The 25,119-nt window shown below is 41.0% G+C and overlaps 1 protein-coding gene across 7 annotated transcripts in view; it reads right to left on the minus strand.

Moving 5' to 3' along the window:
* arhgap32b (Rho GTPase activating protein 32b) overlaps positions 1 to 25,119 on the minus strand; it is a 114,416-nt gene that overhangs the window by 68,740 nt on the left and 20,557 nt on the right. For 6 of the 7 annotated variants that reach the window (XM_040012178.1, XM_040012174.1, XM_040012164.1 and 3 more), the window contains exon 2: positions 8,002 to 8,122. The exons of the other annotated variant lie outside the window; for it this stretch is intronic. In XM_040012178.1, the coding sequence (XP_039868112.1) occupies positions 8,002 to 8,096 (95 nt within the window). In that variant the 5' untranslated portion in view covers positions 8,097 to 8,122. The remainder of the gene's footprint in view (positions 1 to 8,001; positions 8,123 to 25,119) is intronic. 7 annotated transcript variants of the gene reach the window in all.

Below are 25,119 nucleotides of genomic sequence, written 5' to 3' on the forward strand. Positions count from 1 at the left end.
TGGTTCCACCTCCGTGACGCAGAGAGACTTCCTAAGCCTTTGGGCTAATTACAGTCAAAAAGGAAGCGAAAGGTTTTAACTCTCTGCAATTTCTATTTCTTTATGTTTTATATACAGTGGAATGTTTTCTCTGGCAAGAGGCATAAATGAGTCTATATCATCTTTGGTACTGGAACAGTATTCACATTTCAGATATTCAGACGTATAAAAGGCTTAGGAAGTCTGTCCCTCACAGAGGTGGAACTAGTTTTAGTTCCCCACTGTTGCTTTAATACATTTCCTTTCAGTGATTGAATATCCCGAAACCGAGCTGGAATTTCACTAAAAACCACACACACACACACACACACACACACACACACACAAAAAGAAAAGAAACACATTTTAATCTGAGTATAGCATAACGTTAACTTGCAGGATATTGTCCTGGGCAGCCGAGTAGCAGAGGGTGTTGTTAATCATTTTCAGCTGCTTTGGTGTTAACAAAATCATCAACAGGTGCTCTGCAGAGGCAACAGTGGTACAACCCCGGGAAACAGCAGTGGCTTTACAGGTGGAGGCCACTGACACTTTTCCCTCCTCACATTTTCTGTTGTTTACAAGCTAGGGTCAATGTCACAACTGACAGCATGAGGCGATATCTAACCCTACAGAGGTTGCACAGGTAGTCCGATTCCTCCTGAAGAGCTCCAGAAGAGCTGGACAGGGCTGAAGAAGGTCCCTAACCCATCATCAGGACTGCTTCTTTGTGCAAGGTGGAAAAGGATGAGCACTGCCAGAGCTCTAAAAAAAAATACCACCCTCCCAACCAGACTGGCCACCCCAGGTGCCACCCCGAAGCTAAAACAATAAAATTCAATCAAATATCAAATGGACGGTTATGTTTTCACAGTGAAGCTCAGATATCCGAGTGTAAGTGAATGCAGCATCGGCTTTTGCACTATGAGCATCACGTTAGCAAAGGAAGGAGAGCCAAGCGCGAAAGACGGCACCGCAGAAAACAATTTTTCGGCGAAAGAAAATGAGGAGAGAATAAATGTCCCGGTAAGTAATATTAAGTTTGTTGAGTTTAGTAAACTTCGGTGAAATTAGAATACCAAAAAAAAAATAACACTTAAAGAATTATTGCAACCGTCGGGTATTTCAGACAGTAGGCTACAGGGGGGAGCTAGCATAAGAGTTATGAGTTATACGATATAATCCAAGTTGTAACATTGCTGTATGGAGCTGCAGATTTGGTTGCAGGTTAACATAGCTGGACTGGCCATCGGGCATACCGGGCATTTGCCGGTAGGCCGATGTGTAAATATAACTCAGTTGTTTGGTGAATGAAACCTGAAAGCACATGCTTTAAAAACAAAGGGTTGCGTCCTATTCAAGACAGATGAAGGTATGGCCTCCTGACATTTATATGAGTAACTCTGCATTCGCCTTAGGTGAACAGAGCTATCAGAACCTCACAGTTCTATCATGAAGCACATCATATCATTGCCTGAATGTGATCACCATAAAGCCTCTGAAGTGAGATCTCTGGGATTCTGACAACTCCAGTGCGGAGCTGTGAAACTGAAGCACAGAACCCTTGCATCTCACGACTACCATGATTACATCATATATTACACCTTTTTCAATACCGGTGAAGACGTTGCTGGGTTCAGTGCCGAAATGCCCAACAATCAGTGTTATCATTCAGCTTCATCATTAAAACCATGTTTGATTATCACACTTTTAATCAGTCATGGTAGACACTGCTGTAGCTCCACCAAAGCCTGACAACTATGCAGGCAACACAGTAACATTTGTTTGTTTTGTGTCTACGAAAAAATGGCAGAACTCTGTACTCGTGGTGCTCTCTGGAGATTTTTCAGCTTCTGAGAGGACAAAAATCTGCATTTTGGTTGATTTTGGATTTGACAAGAATGCTAAGAGGCAGCACAGTGATGTGGTGCTTAGCAGTGGCACCTCACTGTGAGCGGGGGCTTTCCCGTATGGCTTTCCCTGTGTGTTTTCTCCAGGTAACCTGGCTTCCTCCCACAGTCCAAAGACATGCAGGTGATCAGTTCATAATGTGGGAACTCAGAGACATTATTAATGTTCTGTCAGTAGATGTTACAATGACAGTTGTAAACGTGTTGGGGGCTAGAAAACAGATGATAGCCGTGTTAACCAGCACTCTTCTACACTACTTTGATCTCTTTTTGTTTTGCTTTGTTTTTTTTAAACAACAAAGCAGCTGGACATCAGCTTCGTCAGATCAAACTGAAATATAAGCAAGCATCCAAAGCAGGGTGTAACCGCATTCTGCACCGGGATGTTGATACCGACATGGAAAAAAAACCTGCAAGCACAGCTAACATCAGCCAGCAAACTAAACTGACTTTTTGTGCTTGCAATGTTATACATGGAGCAAAGCACCTCACATATCAGCAACTACAGAGGAAATGTATTAGTGGTTTCACACAGCTCCAAAATGGATTTGGATTTTGAGGTGAATTTGTTTGGCCAATTCCTGACTTCATCCATTTATAATTTGCTCAGTTTAAAACATTTTAAAGGTTTTCTGTCTCAGAAAGAAAAAAAAAAGTCCACTAGTTTTTTTTTCTCTTGGTTTAACAACTAACAACGTGGTTTTCAGGGGTATCAGTTTGCATTTCTTCTGCTACTGCATATAACAGGTTCCACAGGTGTCATTTTCCTCCCTTATTTTAGATTCCCATCTAACTCCAAGTTAAACAGGATTCCCAAGGTTCCAAAAGCAAAGTTAAATACATTTAAATTTGTGAGACTGTTCATTTCATGTTGCAAATAGTTTGATGCACTCTGGTTTTTCATTTTAACTCTTGCATCACCTCACGTCTTGGTCACAAAGAACATCCTGATAATGTACAATAACTAAAATTCTAGATATTAAGTTAATAAGACCAGACCATTTTTTATAAAGTTTTGATACTTATAATTTTGGGTTGGATAATCCGTGGAGCATCAACTGGAAACTAACGTGCCTGACACAAAACCTCATTTGGAAAAATGGCATGTTCTATTCAGGGCATCAACATGTGAAAATTCAATAGAAAACTGGGCTTTTTTCTCTGACCGGCTATGAAATATCAATAATAACAATAATAATAATAATAATAAAATGTTTTTTTGAGCAGATCAAAAGTAAAGTCTGATGCATGTCATTTCCCATTTAAAGGGAAAAAAATCTGGGAAAGCACAGAGCAGCAATAAATGGATAGAAAGACAGCAAACAGGGTGGAATCCATCAGTAGGCAGCGCACAGGATTTCAACCTTATGCATGTTTTGGATCTCATCCACAGGCTGGAAGTCTCTCCAGTCAGCCAGCAGTTTAGCTGCCATCCCAGTGAGGCAGTTTATCTGTCCTACATATGGCATCACAGACGGGACTTCCATCCACATATTTCTACCAGTTACTAATGAACTGTTTTCATCCTATGAAGGGGAAGCTCTGATCCGGCATGTTGTTGTGCTCCAGCTGTACTTTTAAACAGCACTACAGGGTCAGCAGCTATCAATGCTCAACTGAAATATGTCTTGATGGCTCCATAAATATTTCTCTGCTATTGATTAAGTATATCTGTTGCTCAGCAAAAACTGGGCATGGAATAAATGCTCGACTGTAATAACCATTAACCAACCATTAAAGAGTAGCGTGGCTGCTGGGCAGCATAGATTATTAAAAATCTAAGATACGTATGTGGATATATACGGATATATATGAATAATGATGCTGTTGGGTCAGATATGAACTTTGCGATAAGTGGCACACTTTGTAATTTTTATTACAATATTATTATTTATGTTAAATTCAGAGGTGGACATGCTGATTTCAAGGTCCAAACATTCTCCTTTCAGAGAACAGAATTTATGGTTTCATCAGTTATGGGATGTTGTTCAGGTCCTGAAGCGGCCCCAGAATATTACACCACCAGTCAAACCATGGTTTGACTGGTGGTGTGCTGTTCGGTTTATGAAATGCTGTGTTAGTTTTATGACAGATGTAATGAAATGCAGACCTTTAAAAAGTCTTGTGGATCATTAAGATGTTTTTTGGTAAAAGTGAGATGATCCTGTTAGTCCAGCAGTGGCTTTCTCCCTTGGATACCTTTTTTTTTTCCGTTCTCTTTCTTGCTGTTGAGTCATGAACACTGACTGTTGGCGAGGTAAATGAGGTCTGGGACAAGTGAGGGGGTAACTACTTTTTCAGAAAAAGCCAGGTAGGTTGGACAGCTTATTTCCCTTAATAAATGTAATCATAATTTAAAAAGTGCATTTTCCTGGGTTATTGCTGACTAGTGACTAAGGACTAAAAGATTTTAAATCTCCAAGCACCAGTGATTGGGTCCTTGTACCTTTGTGCTCATTAGTGTGAGAGAGTTGAGGGGCTTTGGGGTCATGTAGATCAGCGGTCCCCAACCCCCGGGCCTCGGACCGGTACCGGGCCGCGAGAGTTGAGGCTCAAGCGTGAAATGTCTGGTTTTCAGGGTTTTTATCGGTTTTCAGCGTTATTTTGTTATCGTTTTTATCGTTAACTCTGTTTTCCTGGGTCTTTTCACGTGTGTTATGAATAAATCTTTTTTTCGGTACCGGTACTAGTTTTATTTTGTTGTATTTATCCGCGACACCTTAAAGGCCGGTCCATGAAAATAATTGATTGATTGATTGATTGATTGATTGGTAATTTATTTCAACATGTGAACAATATACAAGTACATTTAGAAAAGAAAATAATGTCAGGCATAAACCGGTCCGTGGCGCAAAAAAGGTTGGGGACCGCTGATGTAGATCCATTCACTCTTAGACATTAAGAGTGAATGGATCTACATAATTGTATGTTACGAAGCTGCACATCACATGTGGAAACACATCTACTGTCGGCTTTCTGTTGCCCTACGACACAGAATGTCTCTCTCAGCATAGGAACATTGGACAATGTACAATTGTGTTAAAACAACTTTCTTTTTCACGGCCGCACATCGTATGCCTGGATGTTGCCACGGCAACAATGTTCAATGAAACACTGTTCAATGAAAAGTCGCAATTTCCATAATGATGCATTGCAAAGCTCTTCAGAGGACACGAACCGAATCTGAATTTGAAGCCTCTCTGATTAATTCACTTGGAAGAGTTTGTTAAAGGGGACGTATTCTGCTCATTTCAAACTGCACCTTTATTTCTTTAGAATTTGCTGGAGCAGCTTTGCATGATTCCCAATTAACACATAACTCCTATGTATCTTATACTGGGCCTTGGTGCCCTTTAAGGCAGTTTTCTTCTCACTGGCTGCCCCTCGCAAACCCAGGTTTGAAAAACAAGTGGGTGGGACTTCTGCGCTATATAGTTTTAAGATGCTTGTTTTCGAGTCTGGACATGTACAACATGTGCTACATATAGGAAAGTTATTTTTTCTTATTAGGACATTTGTCACCACATTGCCCAAGATCCAAACATCATGTTTCCTATTCAAAGATTTAACTTGTCTCATGATTAACTTCTATAGTCACGAGACAAATGATGTTATCCTCAATCAGATGGCATTTCCTTCCCCATAGACTCATAAGCTGTGTATGCTCTGTCAACCCAGCCACTCTGTTTAAAGGGCTGCAACGTAATATGTCTCTGAACATTTTGCAAAATCAAAACAATCAGAAAGGAGCAAAGACAGAGATTTCCCACAATGCAACTCAAAATGATCTTTCATTAGACCCTTGCTATGGTAATTTCCTCAGATCTTGCACACTAGTCTCTAAACCTAATTGCCAAAAACACAATATCACAAACGATGACAACACTATGACATAATCAAGGATATTTCCTCAGACTTGTCAAAGCAGAAAGACTCAGTTGTTTTAATGTGTTTAGCAGTATTAACAACAAAAAGTAAATGTATATTCACAAGTAAAAACTGACATACTTGCCCTTGGGTGACATGTTAAAAAACATGCTGCACTCTCAGCTCAAACCTGCACATCTTGTGAGCTCAGATAAACATCAAGTTACTCATTAACGTTTTATCAGATCCCTGAATCAACATATGAAAGCTATACCCCCAGCAGCCTGCGCCCGCCTTAAATTACCAGCAATGTGATCCATTTGGTTCGTTTGCATAGGCCTCCTCCTGCACTCCATCCTGCTCTGTGGTCCGCTTATCCCAGACTTGATTACGACATCCCAAAACAGCATGCAGCTTTACAGCATTCAGCTCTGCGTCACCTCCTGAGGCCCTCGTGTCCCCAATTGGGGTTCTCGTCACTCGTCAGTCCCGGCTCCTGATCCTGTGATCAAACTTTGTCCACCACGATTCAGCCGGCTACTTTTATACTGCACTAGGTCAAGCCAAAAACCTTCTCCTACCCACACAGAAAAAATAAATAATCTGCAGTGTCAGGTTGAGCAGACATACTCCTGTATAGATACTTTACACATCATCATCATCAGGAAACATTTAGCAAAAAAGGAATCATCCAATTCATAGTTTCGCTTGGCTCATCTTCACCTCTTCTAATTTTTCACCAGTTTGCTCTCACTAGTAACGTGGGACCACTGTCTCATATATGCTAAGCTGCTGCTGCCATGGTAACCTCAGTACAGGATTTAGACCCAGTTCAGGACTGGAGGGGCATTGAGAAAGGGGCAGGTGGAAGAGCTGAGCGGCCTTAACTGTAATCCCCAACACCATGAGCAAAAAATAGAAAAACTAAGCTAGACAGCACATCTGCAAAAACACAGACAGATGCACACGACACGCCACTAATCCAGCAGCGAGAATAGCCCATATTAGCAGTAACGTTGGCGAGATAGACAGAGGCCTCTGTCTACCTGCTCAGACGAACAGCATAAAGGTGTAGTTCAGAGAAGGCTGCAGAAAATCTGTCTTCGTCAATCAAATGCAAGTGGTGACTAACAGAAATAGTAAGGAAATAACAGCTAAATGAGTCATTCCCTTCATTATGCAATCTCACATTGTATAATGTGTCAAAGGAGATCCCCGGAACGTGTCGGAGATTACTTATACCTCAGTGGTAGAGAGCATAACAACCGGAATGTTCCAGGAGCACCCGCTGGCTCATGATAGAGCTCGCTATGCACAGGGAGGCATACCTTGGAACAGCAACAGCAGTGTGTGTCCTAAAACATCCCTGTGAAGCATGCGTGTTTACTGGATGAAAGTCCATATGCGTTTTTGTGAATGTGCATGCTTGAGGGGAGGGTGTGTGTGACGACAGTCCGTGTGGGTGTGGGTGCACAGCTGTAGAGATGACGTAACTAGCTGAAAGCTGATCTACTCAGCCTATCGATGGGGACACTGGTTTTTGGAGCTGGGATCTGGGAGTCTGAATGAGGGGTTTCCAGCAGTGATGGCTACTGCACAGTTGCTATGGGGCTTTACGGTTTCTGTGTGTGTGTGTCTGTGTGTGTGTGCTGGAGTGTGAGGGGGGGGCTGTACAAACTCAACCTATCAGCAAAGCTACAGCGCTCAGGCACGTTTACCAATGCCTCCCCCTCCTCCTCTGCATGCGCATACCCTGGTGTCATTTCTCCTTCAGGCACAGAGGAAGCCAAGTAACTCCCCCTTGTGTCATAGCGTGAACACACACACACTCTCACGAGCACAAACCAGATTCTCCAACTATCAGCTGAAAAACTGAACTGCCTGCCAGTGCATTTGCCTCACATGAAGTGAGAGTAATGGTACAGAAGACGAGACACACGCATGCACAGAGAGAAGAAGATAGGCTCACTTACTGTAAGTAAGCAAGCACACACACACACCCCTTCCCATCCTCCGACCTCACCCCCAAAACACACACACATGCTCACAAACTCTCCATACCTGTTTTCTGAGTATAAACAAACTAACATGCTATTCAAAGCCCTAAGGTGTGGTCCTTCTCTTCCACACACTCTCCACTCTGATGGAGAACGTCGGGGGCAGTGTGTTCCTGGGGGTGTGTGCCAGCCTCATGCAGCTCGCTTACCTGTCCAAGATGTCATGGCTGGATGTGGCTGTGGCTCCCAGCAAACCCAGTGCTGCACTCCCCACCGCTGCGGCAGCCCCGCTGCCTGCCTCCATGATACTGACTCACTGCAATGAGCAGCCTGCCAGAGAAGCGGAGAGGGAGGGGGAGAGAGGGAGGGGGCGGGAGGGAAGGGGGAGGATGTGAAGAGGTAGAGCAAGAGGGAGAAAGAGGAACGAGATAAAAAGAAATCACATGTAGGAACTCAACAGGGGGGGGGAAAGCAGAGGGATGGAGAGGAATGTGGGGAATAAGAAAAGAGACAAGACTGAGAACATGATGTGGTGTAAAAGGTACACAGGAAAAGATGTGCGAAGACAGGGCGGGGTGGGGGGGTGGGTGAGATTGGGGTGGTAGAAAAAAAACAAAAACAAATTAACTTTAGTCAGCAGACCAGATAAGTCATGACTTTTGCACGACAGGATTTTTTTCTTTGGTCCCAACACATGGAGATTCTGGCACACGCTGTCCAATGTGAACCAAAAGTCAAACAACATCATCAGCTCCATCGGCTTTCCCGCTGCAGTAGCTGTGCTGTCTGAAGTCTCCATCCTCAAACAGTCTTTTTACAGTCCTCGCATCTTTTGGTCAGCCATTCTTTTTCACATCTCCACAAGTAGGTCTGATTTCAAGGAAAAGTTCCAAAAACATTCCAGAAAGTCCTAAAAGGTTATAGCAAACGAATGCGTTCTCCACCCTCATCAACGTCAGCCACAAACTACAAGCAGAATGCTAGCATAGGATGTTCAGCAATGCAAATCTCACGCCAAAAGTTACTACGCTTACCAAAAAGCTCAACACCGGCCTCTGACTGGTCGAGTTGGTTGTACAGCAGCATTTCAACTTATCCATCATGCGCAGCGATTTCTCATGTTAGTCTGGTAAAAAACAGTTTGTTTGCTTTACAGTCTACTGCAGAAAGTGGCAGTTACTCTTTGGTAAACAACATATCTGTTAAATGAAGGAGTGAGACAAAGTAAACACATGCAAAGAAGTTGGTGGTTCGATCCCTGGCTTCACCAGTCTGCATGCCAAATATCTTTGGGCAAGATATTAACCCCAAGCTGCTGTCAGATGCATCGGAGTACGAATGTGTATGAATGGCAGTTAGTAAGCACTGAAATTATAGAAGACTGTGCTTGTGCGAATGGGTGTGAATGTGTGAATATGGCATGTTGTATAGAGCGCTTTGAGTACTACGAAGAGTAGAAAAGCGCTATATAAGAATCATGTAATTTACTACTTACCAGAAATTATTTTCTGTGTTGAAAAATTACTACTTCCTAATATCTTCAAGTGCTTATTCTATCAAGGCAACAGTTCGACAAAGATTTAATTTACAGTAATGTAACATATCACGAGAAGATGCAAACCCTGATATATCAAAGGCGCAAACAAGGAAATGTGAGGCTTACAAACTGACACCATCGATGCATCCATCACTTATAACAACTAAACAACCTGTACGTATAGCTATAGTTACCGTTCACTACTGCTCTTAAGATCCACCTGCAGCCTTTGAATGTTTTTAAACCGAGAATCTTTAAATGTGTGTTCACTTTGTTCTTTGTTTATTAAAATCACACCTTAAATCATCTTGCTCCATTTAGCGGATGCAGGTTATTATGTGTTCAAGCAGAAACATGTAGGAGCTGAAAGTCCTTTGAAGTTATTACACATCAGACTTATAACCTGAACCAAAACTATGTTTTTCCTTCAAATGAATGAATTGCAAAATGCTTTAAATTATTTTGTCATCATGTGACTATGGAATAAAGTTACTACCTGAGGGGTCTCTGCACGTCATAGAAACAGCTAGCACTCCTTCCTGTGTTCAGTGCCAAGCACACATAGTGGGAGCATTGTACAGTGATTAAGGTGACTTTAGGGAATATTAACAGCGCTCATCACCCACCCACTGAATCATCACCGTGACTATAATCACAGGAGAGAACATCTTCGCATCTCTGGTATTATCTCTGTAATACCACCCACCACAAAACCTCCCAGGGAAATCTTAACATGTCAGTGCAACAAAATAGATCACAGTGACACAACAGGAATGACCAAGAACTTTACATCCCCTGGGAGCCAAAGAGCCAGATTTCTGTGGCAGTCAATGGCTACGCTCTGTAATCCCAAGAGGATGGTGCCAAGAGTGGGGCGCGAGAGGAGAAAGCGTAGGAGGAAGAGGATCTTCACAAGCCACACTGAAGCAGCTGGTTCTACATCCGAGGCAGACTTGCCGGGCATACGTAATCCTCCGGCCTCTCTGGTGCACACAGAGTGTAGCTCAGGCAAAAAAGGCACCATGTTTAAAAGGCACATGTCATCTATTAACATGGATAGTAATTTAATGCCAGTATTAGAGACTCCAAATATTTGCCTCACCTTCTTTTGAGACATTTAAGTGACTCAGAGATCTTTGTCCTGAAAATAACAAGCATGCACTTGAATCCAGAGTGATTAAGCTTCTTCCAAACCAATCGAAAAGCGACGCACTCTTTTGACCTGTGACCGTCTTTGATATAAGCAGTAAGTCTGAATGGAAAGATGATAAACTTTTCTGTATGCTGCACAGTGCAGTTCACCTTTTTTAACCACCACATTATTGACCTGCAGCACGTGGCTGTATTGACTGCTATGCACAAGCGGACTGGCCTGGCACAACCCGGGCAAGTTGTTGACATGGACATGGGCTTCATGTTGGAAACACAGCTTGCCCTGAGCTACTGTTAACTCACACACAAAGGCAGCTCATCCCATTTGACATTAACTAGATGTTTTTTGTGTGACTTCATCCGCCTGTTTATGCTGTGAGGTATGGAAACACATATCCCTTTAGGTACCGTGTGCAGACGGAATGAAGTGTGTGCATTTGTTAACAGAAAGCGAGTTTGTGTATACCAAGCAGGCAGCCAGGCACAGCAAAGCAGGGTGAGCTTCCCACGAACACCTGATGCAGCAGAAAAAGCCACAACATGGCTGACCTTGAGAGAGGACAGAGCCTCAGCTCATCTCACAGGAGATTAAAAATCAAGATTCAATAGTCTCTACACAATAAACATCCTCACTCTAATCTGAATGGCAAAAACAGGAAATCTTGAGCTTACTAGAGCCCAACTGGGAGTGGTTAGCAATCTCATCTCACAGCAAAAAGGCTCTAGGTTCAGACCTCCGGGGGGTGTTCTACGAAGGAAGGTCAACATAGTTTTGTTTGCCTTTGCTGGCTCACTCTCCGCGTTGCTGTTTATTTCCACTGTGATGACTGAACATTAAAGCTCTGACATTTTAAACTGATTGAAGAAGTATTCTTGGTTTTTGTTCTAGTAGCTGTATTTCCGGACTTGGCAGATTATAATAAAGAATACCAACATTTACACATTCGCTGCACCAAATGAATACATGCTCGTTGCTGTGAAAATGTGACCCGCTGTTTCAGTGGTTTTACTTAGGTACGGCTTAACAACTTGCACATTCAAAGTGAGAATATACAATGTACCTCAAACATACTGTAAATTAAAGGCTCTGTGAAAAGTTGGCACTTCCAGCTGATGTTAAACCAAAACTCAGAATATAAGATGCTCCAGAACAGGTTAGGTGTTTAGTTCAAGTTACCACAGTGACTTAGCCATTCAGACTTTATGCTTGGCTCGCTCAGCCGTTTATTTCTGTAGCAGACCCTTCTGGTATGTGGTTGTCTCTCTCTGGTGGCCCTGTGTACCCCAACTTTTACATTCTGACACTGGGATAAGCTAGCCCCCTGAGCCTACCATGCATTAACGGATCATCAGGACAACTAATTTCTTAGTCGACTAAACAAGGAAAAAGAATTAGACTAACCGACTAGTCTAAAACTAAAAAACACCCTCATATATCAAGTTAAAGTAGTGAAAAAAAACTAATAAAAAGGGCATTCCAAACCATTAGTCACCATTAATCATGCCGATTAACTGTGCAACAGCTTGCATCATGCATTATCAACATTATGCGTTATACTCCAGACGACGAAAAAGAAAGACACTTAAAATAAACCAATGGAAAGAATATGATATTAAAAAACATGATACTACAAAAGATGTTCACGTATTACTCAAACACGACAAATTAACAGTAGAAAAACTGATAAACCTAAGTTTATTACCCCGAGGTCGTATTAAACGGCTACCACATCTGGAACCTACTAGTAACAATGGTGATGATTAGTCAACTAGTCGAGCATGTTCCTTTACTTAGAATAAGTCAATGTTCTAATATTTTCCGGTCCACGTACATGTCTTCTTTCATGTTTAATCAAACAAACAAACATAAAAAAAATAGATATGAAGATGTAATTATTGTCTCAATGCAAATGCAACCATCCATGCTCCCAAATGTATCAGCTAGGGGACGCACCAGGTCCAAAAACTGGAACATGGAAAACTGGAAAAATTCAGACAATGTGACGGTTAAGATCTTAAGTTTACTTGTAGTTTTTCTTTAAAAATAAAAATCTAATTCAATTACATTTCAGTTTAAGAAACGAGTGTGAAAATGTTAATTCCCATAAAGGTCACATTTTAACTTTTTATCTTTTGCCTCTGTCACTTTCGGTTCAATGTCACGAAGCAGAGCGTCTCCGGAGTGCGGTAGTGAGTCATAAATATAAACAGGTCACTCAACATTAAATCAATATCAGCAAGGCGAAGTTCACTCATCCCTCCTTCACTTTAAGCCACAGCAGCTACAATTTAAAGAGACACAGACTTGATGCTCGTCTGCAACATGAGCTTCTCTCATTTACCTTTTCTCTGTTACAGCTCAACAGTAATTCTAGCGCTTCAGATTTGTACAGTAACGACTTCAGCATTAAAAAAATAAATAAATCTGAGATTATGAGATTAAAACAAAGCAGAAATTGTATGTCTATAAACAGAGCTGCATTGAGTACTGGACATTAATTACTGAAATGATAGTAGCATTGAAAAGAAAAATGCTGTCATGGAAGGAAAGTTCTACTTTGAACAGTCTGCATTTAACTTTGTTTTCTGTTTAATGCTTTCACTCTATTTTTTAAATCTGTTTCCATTTTTTTTTAACTTCCTCCTATTTTGCTGTTCACAGTACGTTCTTCTTCGTTAGTACTGAGAGCAGTCTTAGATGATTTAGGCGTTAGTGCCCCCATCGCTTGCTGTAGTGTATTAAAATAACACATTTACTTGGTTTTAGAATATGACACGTCAATAAAATTCTGCATCGACGATTATGTCGGCGAATCGTTGCAGCCTTACATACACGTCTGATGCAACTTACCATCTAAACTAGCTAGCGATAGCATATAATTTAGCATGCTACCCTTTTATCCTTGTATAGTAATTTCTGGCTCCAAAAAACACCAAACTTTGACACAAAAAGAAGATAAAACAAATCAATATGACATGAGATGTCACCTCATCCTGGAGAAATGTGAGTTGAATTATTCGTTTGGTCTCCATTTATCCTTTTGTGGACACCATGTAAATATTCTAGTTGTTTCATCATGTTTGTGTTTAAGGAATAATCTAAACAGACTTTTAGGAAGCACAAACATTAATAGTAAAAACCTCCACGAAACCTTGAATGGAAACCACTGAAAAAGCTCAACTGTCCTGTATAATGAGTTATAGGATGGGTAAGTTAGAGTTTTAAGTAGTTCAAACTTTCGAGTTCAGGGAAACTGTTTGACAGGTGAAGGGTGCTTTTGTGCTCACGCTAATCCATCACCCTGTGGCGCGATGGATCTGATGTCACCTCGACTGGCTTTGACCTGTCGCACATCTCTTGATTTTTGTAACATGGTGCGTTGTGCCGCTGCCGCCGCGGCTGGGCTGAAGACAGAGGAGTCTCAGGTTGCACAGAACCTCAGAGATTCACTTCCTTCTATAAATACAAGTGGCTGTTATAGATGTTACTGGTGCCACGTGAAGCGACCAACACGGCAGGCATACTGGAGCTTAAAGGGGCTGATGGAGAACTGCAACAGTCATTAAAATATCTGAAGTAGTAGATTTGGGTACATACAAACACGCCACAACCATAGAGCCATTTCACTACTGTGGCTAAAACACGCCAAAGGAGCGCCAGCATGTAGTCGCCTCCTGTTCTGACACCGCTGACCTCCTCGACCTCGAACACGCACAGAATGATAAACCACTGGGGGCCCATCCAGTGGAGCCCTTTCCCTAACTTGAAAGACTTCAAATACATTGATGTGCAAATTAGCCAGTAATGGCAACCTGGACACTTCTGGAACAGTTTTTGACAACCTAGCAACAGCATTGAGCTTTGAATGGAGCATTTCACTCCAGTGTCTCTGAGAGGCTCACTGAATACCAGCAGTATGCAACCATTTCATGCTTTCTGATACGGACAGGCAAGCAGCAATTTGTAGAAGTTGTCTTGCAAAATGAAGAGGTCATTAAAGTTTACCACGACAAACATCATTTAGAGAGTCTGAGCAGCAGGCCGGCTCAGTTCTGCCACATTTATCTGTAACAGTATAAACAGAGATTTGTCGACTTTTCATGCCTCTTTCCCAGTACATTCACACTGAGCAGGGATTAAGAGTGGTGCTGGGAGGTGTACAAAATAGGAATTCCACATATAGCCTTACCAGTAAAGAGACACAACGGCCCAGTGGTTATTTTCAAATAAACTACTTGAAAATACCCACTGGGATCACTAAAGAGCACATCGGCAGGGGGCCTGCACTGTAACTGTGCACCCGTCATACTCACATCATAACACACTTTCTACATGAACAGATAGCAGCGTGTGAAACAAACTTCTAATTCAAAGACCTTTCCTCTGATTTTTTTTCCCAGAGCCTTTTTGCACTAGCACCTACTCGGCTTGGCTCTACTGTTTTTGTTGTCCATTACAGTAGAGTACCACCTTAATGTGGGTGGGATCATTGAAGAAATGCAGGACCGGAAGAGATCACTTTGATCCCCAGTCAAGTAGGTACTAAAAAAAGTACTAGGTAATAGGTACTACCACCTCCACCTAATGGAAACCCCTAAAAACCAAGTGGTCGAGTTAAGTGGAAAAGAACCAAATAAACTCATGCCATTACCAGCATTCATGCGTGTGCGTGGTCTTTATTTGTCAAATAACTTGTGTTTGTATCCTGCTAACCATACAGGAAGCATAATAGTCTGTAAACAGCTGAGAGGGGCTCTGTAACCTCATTTAAGAACAATAAAGAGAGGGAGGATGAAAATGAAAGCAGAGATGCTCCAAAAATGTGTAACCAATAGAGGACCTCTGTCTGCTGTGAAATGTGGGTGTGAACTTTTGCTAACATAATTTAAAAATGGTACGTTTATGTTTTTGATATTTGTCTCTCTTTTTTCTCCCAACAGATAATTTTAAACCTATACAAAGACCCAAATATCAAAAAAAAAAATTAAAAATGGAGTACTATGTTGTTAACAACACTCCTACTGTAGGAGCCACATACTGCATAAGTCACATCCACTATTTCACTCACAGGTTTATTCAACATTTTAAGGAACATATTTTAAAATCAAACTACCTTTTTAAACAGTGCCCGGGTTCTTATCTTACTCCCACGCCACTGCAAGACTGACATTTACAGTGACTTGTGTTTTTTGCTTAATGAGGTTCTTCCCCATTTCCAACATTCCTCCCACTGTGTTAAACTCTATTCTGCAGAGCCTCATCAGCACTGGGAGAACCATTGAACCCTTGAGCTAGTGCCAGCAGCAATGTACAACAAAACAGTGTGTGGAGAAATGCCTTCACACAATCATTCTAAAGGGTACAATGTGATACACTTGTGGCAGGAACCACTCTGATGTTTAGGAAACCTTTTTGTGTACAACTAATGAATGTGCCTGCAGTGTTATCGCTGCAATCAGCCTTTATTCTCCATTCATGCAGGAGTAATGCCAGGAGCAGAGCTGCCTGTCGATTAGAGAGAAACTGCTCTGAAAGGTCACACGACACGTCTCAAAGGTTACAGGTTGGATCCTCAAGAGAGCCATCTGTTCTGTCAAAGCGTCCTTGAGGAAGAAAGTGAAGTTTCTCTAACACCCAACACAAGTGAAAACACACAAGAAAACATACTGCACTGTCTTGCATTAAAAAAAGGTCTCCAATAACACCACACATCAGTTACAAGACACAAAGTAAACTCTGCAGCATCAAATATTCATGTGTGACGGTGAATGAAACATGTCAGGTCCATATTTAAGAAAATATTTCTCAGTTATAATTAAAGCACCACCTGGAACCCATTCATCCAAATAGTGTCACCAACAATAAGTGCTTGATCAAATATGGATTTTTACAGGAAATTTTTAACTCCCCAATATTCATATTTGGATGTAAGCCTCAGATTAGACATTCTGATTCAACTGAAGGGTAAGAAAGACCAATGACATTTTCATTATTTTATCTTTAATAGTTTTTGTTCGTTTCTTTTGATTTTACTGTAATACATGTACTGATTTTTCAAAATCTCATCTCTGATGTACACATAGTACTACATAAGATAATAATTTAAAAAACAAAAACTCCTGATTCAGTTCAGTTTTAGAACAAGGGAACCCGTGGATCTGAAGCCACATGCAACACAACACAGCATTTGTGTGAAATTACAGTGAATTGAATTAAATGAAGGCCGTCACTTGTTTAAACGTTAAGAGAAGCTCAGACTTGAAGCCTCCCTGTAATACAAAAGCCATCCTTTATGCAGTTCCGTGGCATTTAAACCAGTTTAACATGCTGGCGGGTGGATCTTCTCCCAGTTTTGGTGTGACCGAGCCTTTTGAAAGCAGGTAACTGAACTGACTTGACTGAGGAACGTGTAACCAAACCATGACTCTTCTTATTTTGTTAATTCTTTTTCAGTTAATTAGGTTAACAAAAATTTAAAATAGTATATTTTACAAGTGCTTTAGTTATCATCACCAAATACTTTTTTGGGCAACTTGCAGTTCATATCCTAGATGTTCTTATCAGATTAGCATCAGACTAATCAGACTAGTTCTGAATCCAGAACACGAGTGAGCTAGAGACCTTAAGGCAACTCAAAAACACACATTTATAATTCATAATAGTGTTGCAGTGTGATCCACGCACACAGAGCAATATGAAGGATATAATTAAGCTTGATTAGGATGTGATAAAAATATTTTGGTCAACTGAAATTATTAAAAAATACATTTTAAAAAGATGTTTGAAAAAAAAAAAAAACAACAACTTATAAATCTAACTCAAAATAGAAATACACAGGAAATGTCTTTATCTTTGTTACTCTGGTGAAAGGGCTGACTCGGCACGTCTACATAACTGAGTCGTGTGGCTTTACAAAGTGTTGTCCTGAATACTTACTCCGATTTTCCTTCATTGTGCCTCTGACAAATGTCCCTTATAGGATGTTCATTCTAAAATAAAGGCTGAACTAAAATAAAGCTTTCAGACAAAAACTAAAACTAATTAGAAAATACAAAACTGTAACAACTACAACCTTCAGTCTGTCGATTTTATAAATGCTTTCTTTTGTATGAGTTTACTGAAAAAAAATCTATTAAAATTGTTAATATAATGTTGTATTCTTCCTTACTGATTAAAAGCACTTATGTTCTTGATAATGACGACACTATTTATATGCACGCTGCCTCCTTTGCACTTTGTGTGTCACAGTTCTTTATGTTTCATATCAAACATCTTGATATCACTGTGCACTTTATAATCTGGTTTCTTGGCCTTCATTTAGTTAAGGAGGCAGTTTTACTAGCAGCTTCATGTTCAATGCCATGTTGGGTAAACCCTGAATAACATCAAACAGCTGCTATGATTTGTGTTCCTCTAGTTTGCTTCTTACATCATTTTTTAACTCAGTAGCACAACGTTGTCCAACTTTACACCTCAGTCATTGAATAACCTTCAGAGCACTTTAAAGCTGAAATCTTGTGTCTCCTTGAGAGAGTTCAGAGCTCATATAAAGACCTCTGTAACTGCTATTCATAAGCTGGACCTTATATTTGGATTATTTTGACTCGTCGTTTTGTCCGTATTGATGTTGGGTTCACTTTGTGTATGATGTTAGAAAGGTAGTGCTGTTGAATTGACATTGTTGACCTAATTCACATCCTCTCAGAAGCTACAGTTTTACATTGTTACAGCAATTACCATTATCCATTAAATGTCTCGTAAGGCCAAAGCAGCTGCTCTTTCACTTGTTGCACAGTCTTCTTTTTAAAATGAGACTCCTATGAAAGAGCAGGCACTGAGGCCACTGCTGACAACAGAGGGAGAATTTTAAATAATGAGCATCTCCCTACACAGAGAATCATTTTGATGAGTTGCCACCCAAGCGCAGAATGAACTGTATTTATAACGAGGCTGGGGCCTTGTGAAGTTATTGTGAATGACCACCCATAACCCCAAAGCAATGGTATAATGGTAAATAGCAAAACACAATGTGAGAGTAGCACGTTAAGCTAAAAAAAAAAAAAGAAAGAAAGAAAAAAAACCATCAGTTTTAAGAAGAAGTAGGGCTGTGCGGTATGATCAAAATCTCATGTCCCGATATAAGACATCTATCGTCTGATAATGATGTAAATCACAAAAATTTAACATTTTCTGTAAATTCTGTGAATCTCGGGCAGCTCGAGTTGTGTGAAGTGTTTCCAGCTGGGCGTTGCGTAGCTGGAGTCGAGTGTTTTAACGATGTATGAAACTATACATTTTTAGACCTACGTTTTAACGGCCGCCGTTTTCTTTGTAAGTATTTATTACACAGCGTGCTGCGGGGAAAAGCCTGTTCTAACGTTTGAGTCTAAGGTTTATTTTTTAGCACCTGACGGCTCTTTTTTTGCTTCTCATCCGTAAATAATCTGCTCTTTCACGTGATTCAGTTTATTTTGAAAAGTCTCAACAGGATCTTGACCTTTATTGTGAAAGGTTTATGTGGAACAAGCGGACACGCGGTGGTTTTACCGTCGCTGTTGCTAACGACAACGCATAAAAACAAATGCTTGTCTGTCTGTAGTGTGGTTATTTTAAATAAAAGAGAAAGAGAGAACTTTAAGAAATTAATATAGCCACTACAGTGACCATCAGAACGATGAAAAAAAATATTGCCGTAAACAGTTTATTTTGCAACACCACGAAACAAACAATAGCGTAAAATGAAACGATAGATTTTTTTATATCGTCATCCGATATATATCGTTATATCGAACAGCCCTATAATACAAGGAAGGCACTGGCAAGCACTACAGCACAATGTGTGCAATTATTCATGAATTTTGCCTGAAAAAGAGGCCTGCCCAAACCATAGCAACCGTTAATAAGCAGCCGATTTCCACAGGAAAACAGTGGATCAGGCAACGTCGATTAGCTGAGTGATGGATTCACTGACTAACCTCTGCAGCTCTATTTGACTGTTATAAAGAGACAAAAACCTGTTTGTGCTAAATGACCAAAGAGATTCATGTGATGCGTGGTCTGCAGCGAGCCTGACCTCATCTGAGTAATAGTTGGATTCCTGTTAGACACACACCCAAGTGTGAATCGCGGGAGGGGATGAGCTCATTAAAACAGAATCTGGTGTACTTTCAAAAAAATAAAAACTGTGTATGAAAACACCCTTTTCACTGCTCTACTTCATTATCACTGCCTTGCAGCAGGGAGGGATAATCCAAAGAAAGAAAGCCAAGATGTGATTCACCTGGACCAGGAAATGTATCCAGACAAATAGAACTTATTGCAGCAAACAGACTAAGAGCAGGCAAAACATGAGTGTCCTTGAAGCTGCTTTAGGAGCCCTTGTGTAGGACTGGGTAAGAAAATCTGATAATTAGCAGGTAAAAATCTGATAAGGTACCCACTCGCAACACCACACCAAGGGGTGAACACGCTTAGTGAATTACCACAGGAGATAATACAATACAAAGTGAGATGTGGATCTAAATTACCAAGCTGAAAAATGAGCAGGCAACAGAAAGACCAAGAAAAACATGCATCTGTACTCTAATGATGCAAAAACCACAGTGAGGTAAAAGTGCTCATTTCAACTGTCACTTAAACATCTTCATCTAGTTAAAATAAACAAAACTCAGTTATCAGAAGTAGGTTACTTGTCAGTCTTTCGAGTGACTCCCATGTATGCTCCTTGGTCTCGCTGCTTTCATTGCTTCACATTCACACAGCAAAGTGAATTTAAAGTGGTGCATCTGAAAAGGGAGCAGCTTGGCAAATGGCAGCAGAAACATGAAAAATGTTGTTGGTGGCAAGAGAAAAATCTCCTTCATATCCAAACATTTCCCACAAGTGGCGAGGCTTGTGTAACACAGGCCTGTCTGCAGCTCAACGCGGCAAAGACCAAGGAATTGATTGTGGACTTTTAGAAGGACCAGGAAAACCTTGACCCCTGTTTCAATCCAGAGGGTCAACATGGACATTGTAGAGGACTATAAATACCTCAGAGTACACATAAACAATAAACTGGACTGGGTTAAATACACCACTGCACTCTAGAGGAAGGGCCAGAGTAGTCTCTGTTTTTTCCTAAGGCAGCTGAGGTCGTTCAACATCTGTCGGACAATGCTTAGGATTTTCTATGAGTCTGTTGGGGCCAGTGCCATCTTCTATACTGTTGCATGCTGGGGCAGCAGGTTGAGGGTCGCAGATGCCAACAGACTCCATAAAATGATCCACAAGGCCAGTAATGTTGTAGGGATGGAGGCGGACTCTCTTAGGGTGGTGTCTAAGAGGCGAATGTTGTCCTGGATGAGGACAATGCTGGATAATACCTCCCTCCCACTCCATGACGTGCTGGCTAGTAACAGGAGCATCTTCAGTGATACACTGAGATTACCAAAAAGCACCACTGAACGACACAAGAAATCACTCCTGCCTGTGGCCATCTCCCTCTACAACTGCTCCATCTAATGCACTGTAAACATTGCAATAGAGTTACACCCTTTTGCACACACGCTACGTTAAAATAGCAAATAAAGTTCACATTTAGAGTCAAATCTCAATCATATCTTCCAACCCGGTAGTATTTTTGTCAATATTCTTGATATTTATAATCACCTCTGTAATATTCTTGATATGTATAATTGAGTGATTTGTATGTGTATAGTGCCATTTCTTAAACTTGACACATTGGTGTTTATCTGACCAATAAACTGGTCTACCTTCTATGACTCTATAGTGATAGTGCCCTCAGCCATCTTTTACGGTGTGGTCTGCTGGTGCAGCAGCATCTCTGCCGGGGAGAGGAAGAGAGTGCCAGCTCTGTTCTAGGATGCTCCCTGTTGGACAACACCTCCCACCCCATGCAGGAGACCCTGACAGAACTGAGCAGCTCCTTCAGTGGCTGCAGCACCCACGATGGTGGGCAGAGAGATTCCACAGGGCTTTCCTTCCTTCTGCTGTCAGACTCCACAACAAGGACTTCGCAGCTGACCAAACACACACATGTGCAATAACACCAAGTACAATTCTCTCTTTCTGACAACGTTGTATTTTATTCTATTGTATACAGTATCTTATTCTTACTACCTTATCCTATTCCGGTGTTTTTCTTCATTTTTGCTACTGTAACTTAGCAATGTCCACTTTCCGCTGTGACACAAATTTCCCACATGTGGGACTAATAAAGGTTATCTTATCTTATCCTATCTATCTTTTCTTATCTTGTAAACTCTGTAAAATATTGTATTATTTAAATAGTAGGGGTGCAACGATACACAAAATTCACGGTTCGGTTCGATACTTTGGTGTCACGGTTCGATATTTTTTCGATACAAAAAAAAATGTTCATGCCTTTTTAATTTGTCATTTATTAAAATTATAAATATATATTTTAACTCAAAAGTACAGTTTTTAAATTTAATGTTGCTGAAACAACAAAGTAATAAAAAAAATAAATCTGATCAAGAAATTAGTCATCTTTGGAAAAGAGAGTTTGTTACAGAGAAATGGCTCTTTCCAAAATAAAAGCTATACTATACGCTTCTTCTGAGCTATATTCTCAGCAGCATATTAAACATATCAGGTCCCCATAAGGAGAATCATGTGCTAACGGCTGTCTAAATGACTCGGGTAAAGTTTGTAGCATGCGTGCTTGTTGTTTTTGCCTGCTTCCACTTGTCTTTGCACTAGGATGCTGTCAGAGTAAATGTGCAGTCATATTCGTTGTGTTCCCACTAGTGCTGTCAGCGTTAATCTCGTTGAAATGACGTTAACGCCACAACACGGCAAATCTCCATTAACGAGCTACCACGGATCGCCCCGTGCGTGGGGCTGGACGGCAAACACGTTAACGAGCTAACTGCGCTAACACACTAGTTCCCACCAATGTAATTGAGCATTGCGTGGCACATCCGACATACTGTTTTACTTTAGTCCATGAGGCGCTTACCTTCAGGGTCATACGTCACATGAAGACCAAAATAGTTCCAAACGCCAGATCTGAATGAGGGTGGGGGAGGTTCAATTTGCCATGTTGCAAGGAGAGCTTAACTTCTGTCTCGCTAGCTTGCCCTGCACTCAGTGAATCTGCGTTCGACTACTCCGCCTGGGCTGCACTGTCGAGCGCAGATCCACTGAGCGCTCAACACAGACAGCATCGTCAAAAGAAAAGTTGATAAAATAAATTAAAAATGTTGTATTGTTTGATACATATGCGTACCGAACTGAAAGCACTGTATCGAACGGTTCAATATCGATACGAGTATCGTTGCACCCCTATTAAATAGTTTAGTGTGTTGCTGTTACTGTCTTGGAGCAAATGTAACCCACATAATTTCCTTAGGGATTAATAAGGTATTCTGATTCTGACCACCCACAAAGACATCAAACCAAGGTGAAAGCTTACATACAGCTGACAACCAGCTTCAGCCGTACTATAATGTGGCAGATATATCGGTCCATATGAGCTTTTTTCCCTAATATGTATGCATCCACATTTATAAAGGCCAATGAATGAAGATTTAAAAAGTAAAGCGGAGACAGGAGAATTTCTTCAACCATGTTATTATTTTGATATGATGTTTACTCACCAATCGGCATAGCAAGTGTTTGCCACTAACCCACCCATACGGAAAAGAAATAGTAAAAACTTATATGTGATTACTCATGAAAGTGGCCACTTTCATGAGTAAATCATATAAGGCTTACATGATTTACTCATGAAAGTGGCCACTTTCGCATTACTTTCATACATTGTTTTAGTAAGTATCCAAAACATACAAGTTTCATTATATAATTTTTCAAGGGATCTTATATCTGTTTTCACACTTATATGCTTTTCATACAAGTTTCACACAAGACAGATACAAACTTTATAAGATTTATATATATCTTTTCCATATGGGCAGAGACTCATGCAGTAATCGACTATTTGTTGCGACAATAAAACAATCATCAGCTGGGCTCTAAACTATATCTAAATCTATCTGAGGTGACCAGAGAGTGACCTTTAAAGTTTTTGTTGGTATGAAGAGCCAACATCACACAGCCTCTTTGATATGAAAATGCTTTGGCTAACTCAAGTGTGACAAAGCAAAGAGCAACACTTCAGGCAAAATGTGCTTTCAGCCTGTGTTTATCAGCTGTCACAGGATGGTGTTTACTGTAAACTGCTTTCGTGTTGTGCCCTCTCACTGAAGAAAGCACTATTTCACCACACAGAAACAGAAACCACGTGATCATCTCCTTGAAAGTCGGTTATATTTTTGTATGATATTGCAAATATACACTATTGCTGAAGCGGCTCACCTTAACAGACTGACTTCAATCCACTTTTTAATTGTGCTGGACAATCCTTGACCATGTCTTATTATTATTTAAAAGTATGAGCCCACAAACACATAGTCAGTAAATATATGAAACATGTGATCCCTGGGTCACTTGTGTTTAGCCTCAGCTCAGCCATCAGTCATAGTTAAACACGGGAACTTTGCACCGACACAAGTGTTAAACCTGTGCTGTGCTGCGACTCTGAGGAGGGTGGGCATATGGTGCCCGGTATAGCGCAAACCACCTACTGTAATGTTGATTGGCCTGTTTCGCCATATAATGATCAAACAGTTGGGGCACATAACTTTTACACATCTCCACAGTGAGAGACACGGGGCTTATTTTCCACTTAAATGCATTTATGTAGCAGTTTTATCCAAAACAATGTGAGTGAAAGTGCTACATGCAACTTGCGCCCACTCACACACACTGATGACAGTAAGCTACCATTCAAGGTGCTGATTTAACCACTGGGACTGATTAAGGTTTCAGTGTCATACCCAAGGTCACTTTGAAATGTGCGGCAGAATCACCTGCCCTGTGAACGAGCACAGTCCATGCACCTTCCTTACCTAACAGCCTGTGAACCCAGTGAAGCGGCGCTAAAGTGAAATCCAAACAGCACACAGCTAATTTAGAGTTAGAACAACATCTATTTTAAAAAAAGCGTGTACGAAGTTTCATCAGGGGGAAGCTCCATGAATCAACTAAACAAACCATCTTCACAGAAACAGAGCCCACCAGGCATCTTAGAAATTGCACCTGTATGTGAACAAATCCTTTACAATGCCACTTAATGGGTTTTCCAAGTAGTAGCAGTAAAAGCACCAGTTTGTTTGGAGTCTGTTTTTAATTATTCAGACAGACCCATTACCCTACAGCTTTACAGGAGACCCAACAGCAGCGGCACAGTCCAAAGACAAGGCAGAAACCACAATGAGAGCCACTTCCACTGAGTCTGGGGCTTCATATTTATTTTATTTATTATTTTATTTTTCATGGATTCTGCAGTGAATCTGTTTAATGGCCTGCTTTGGAGTAATTCTGCAGCAGCGAGAAGTCTTTTAGGCGTGTCGCCACCGTCGCGTAGACAGGAGAGGAGAAGGATGTGGCAGGATGGCATCCCGGCCCAAACACGATATGCTGAGTCATGGTGACAAACACTAATAAGCGATTTATCAGGAAACCTAGGACATAAATCTCCCGGAAAGCTAAGCTGAAAATACTGCCGAAACTAATCCCCCGTCCAAGCCGAGCATCTCTCCTGTCAATTAT

The sequence above is a fragment of the Simochromis diagramma genome, unplaced genomic scaffold (assembly GCF_900408965.1).
Source record: "Simochromis diagramma unplaced genomic scaffold, fSimDia1.1 OVJJ01000123.1, whole genome shotgun sequence".
NCBI classification, from domain to species: Eukaryota; Metazoa; Chordata; class Actinopteri; order Cichliformes; family Cichlidae; genus Simochromis; species Simochromis diagramma.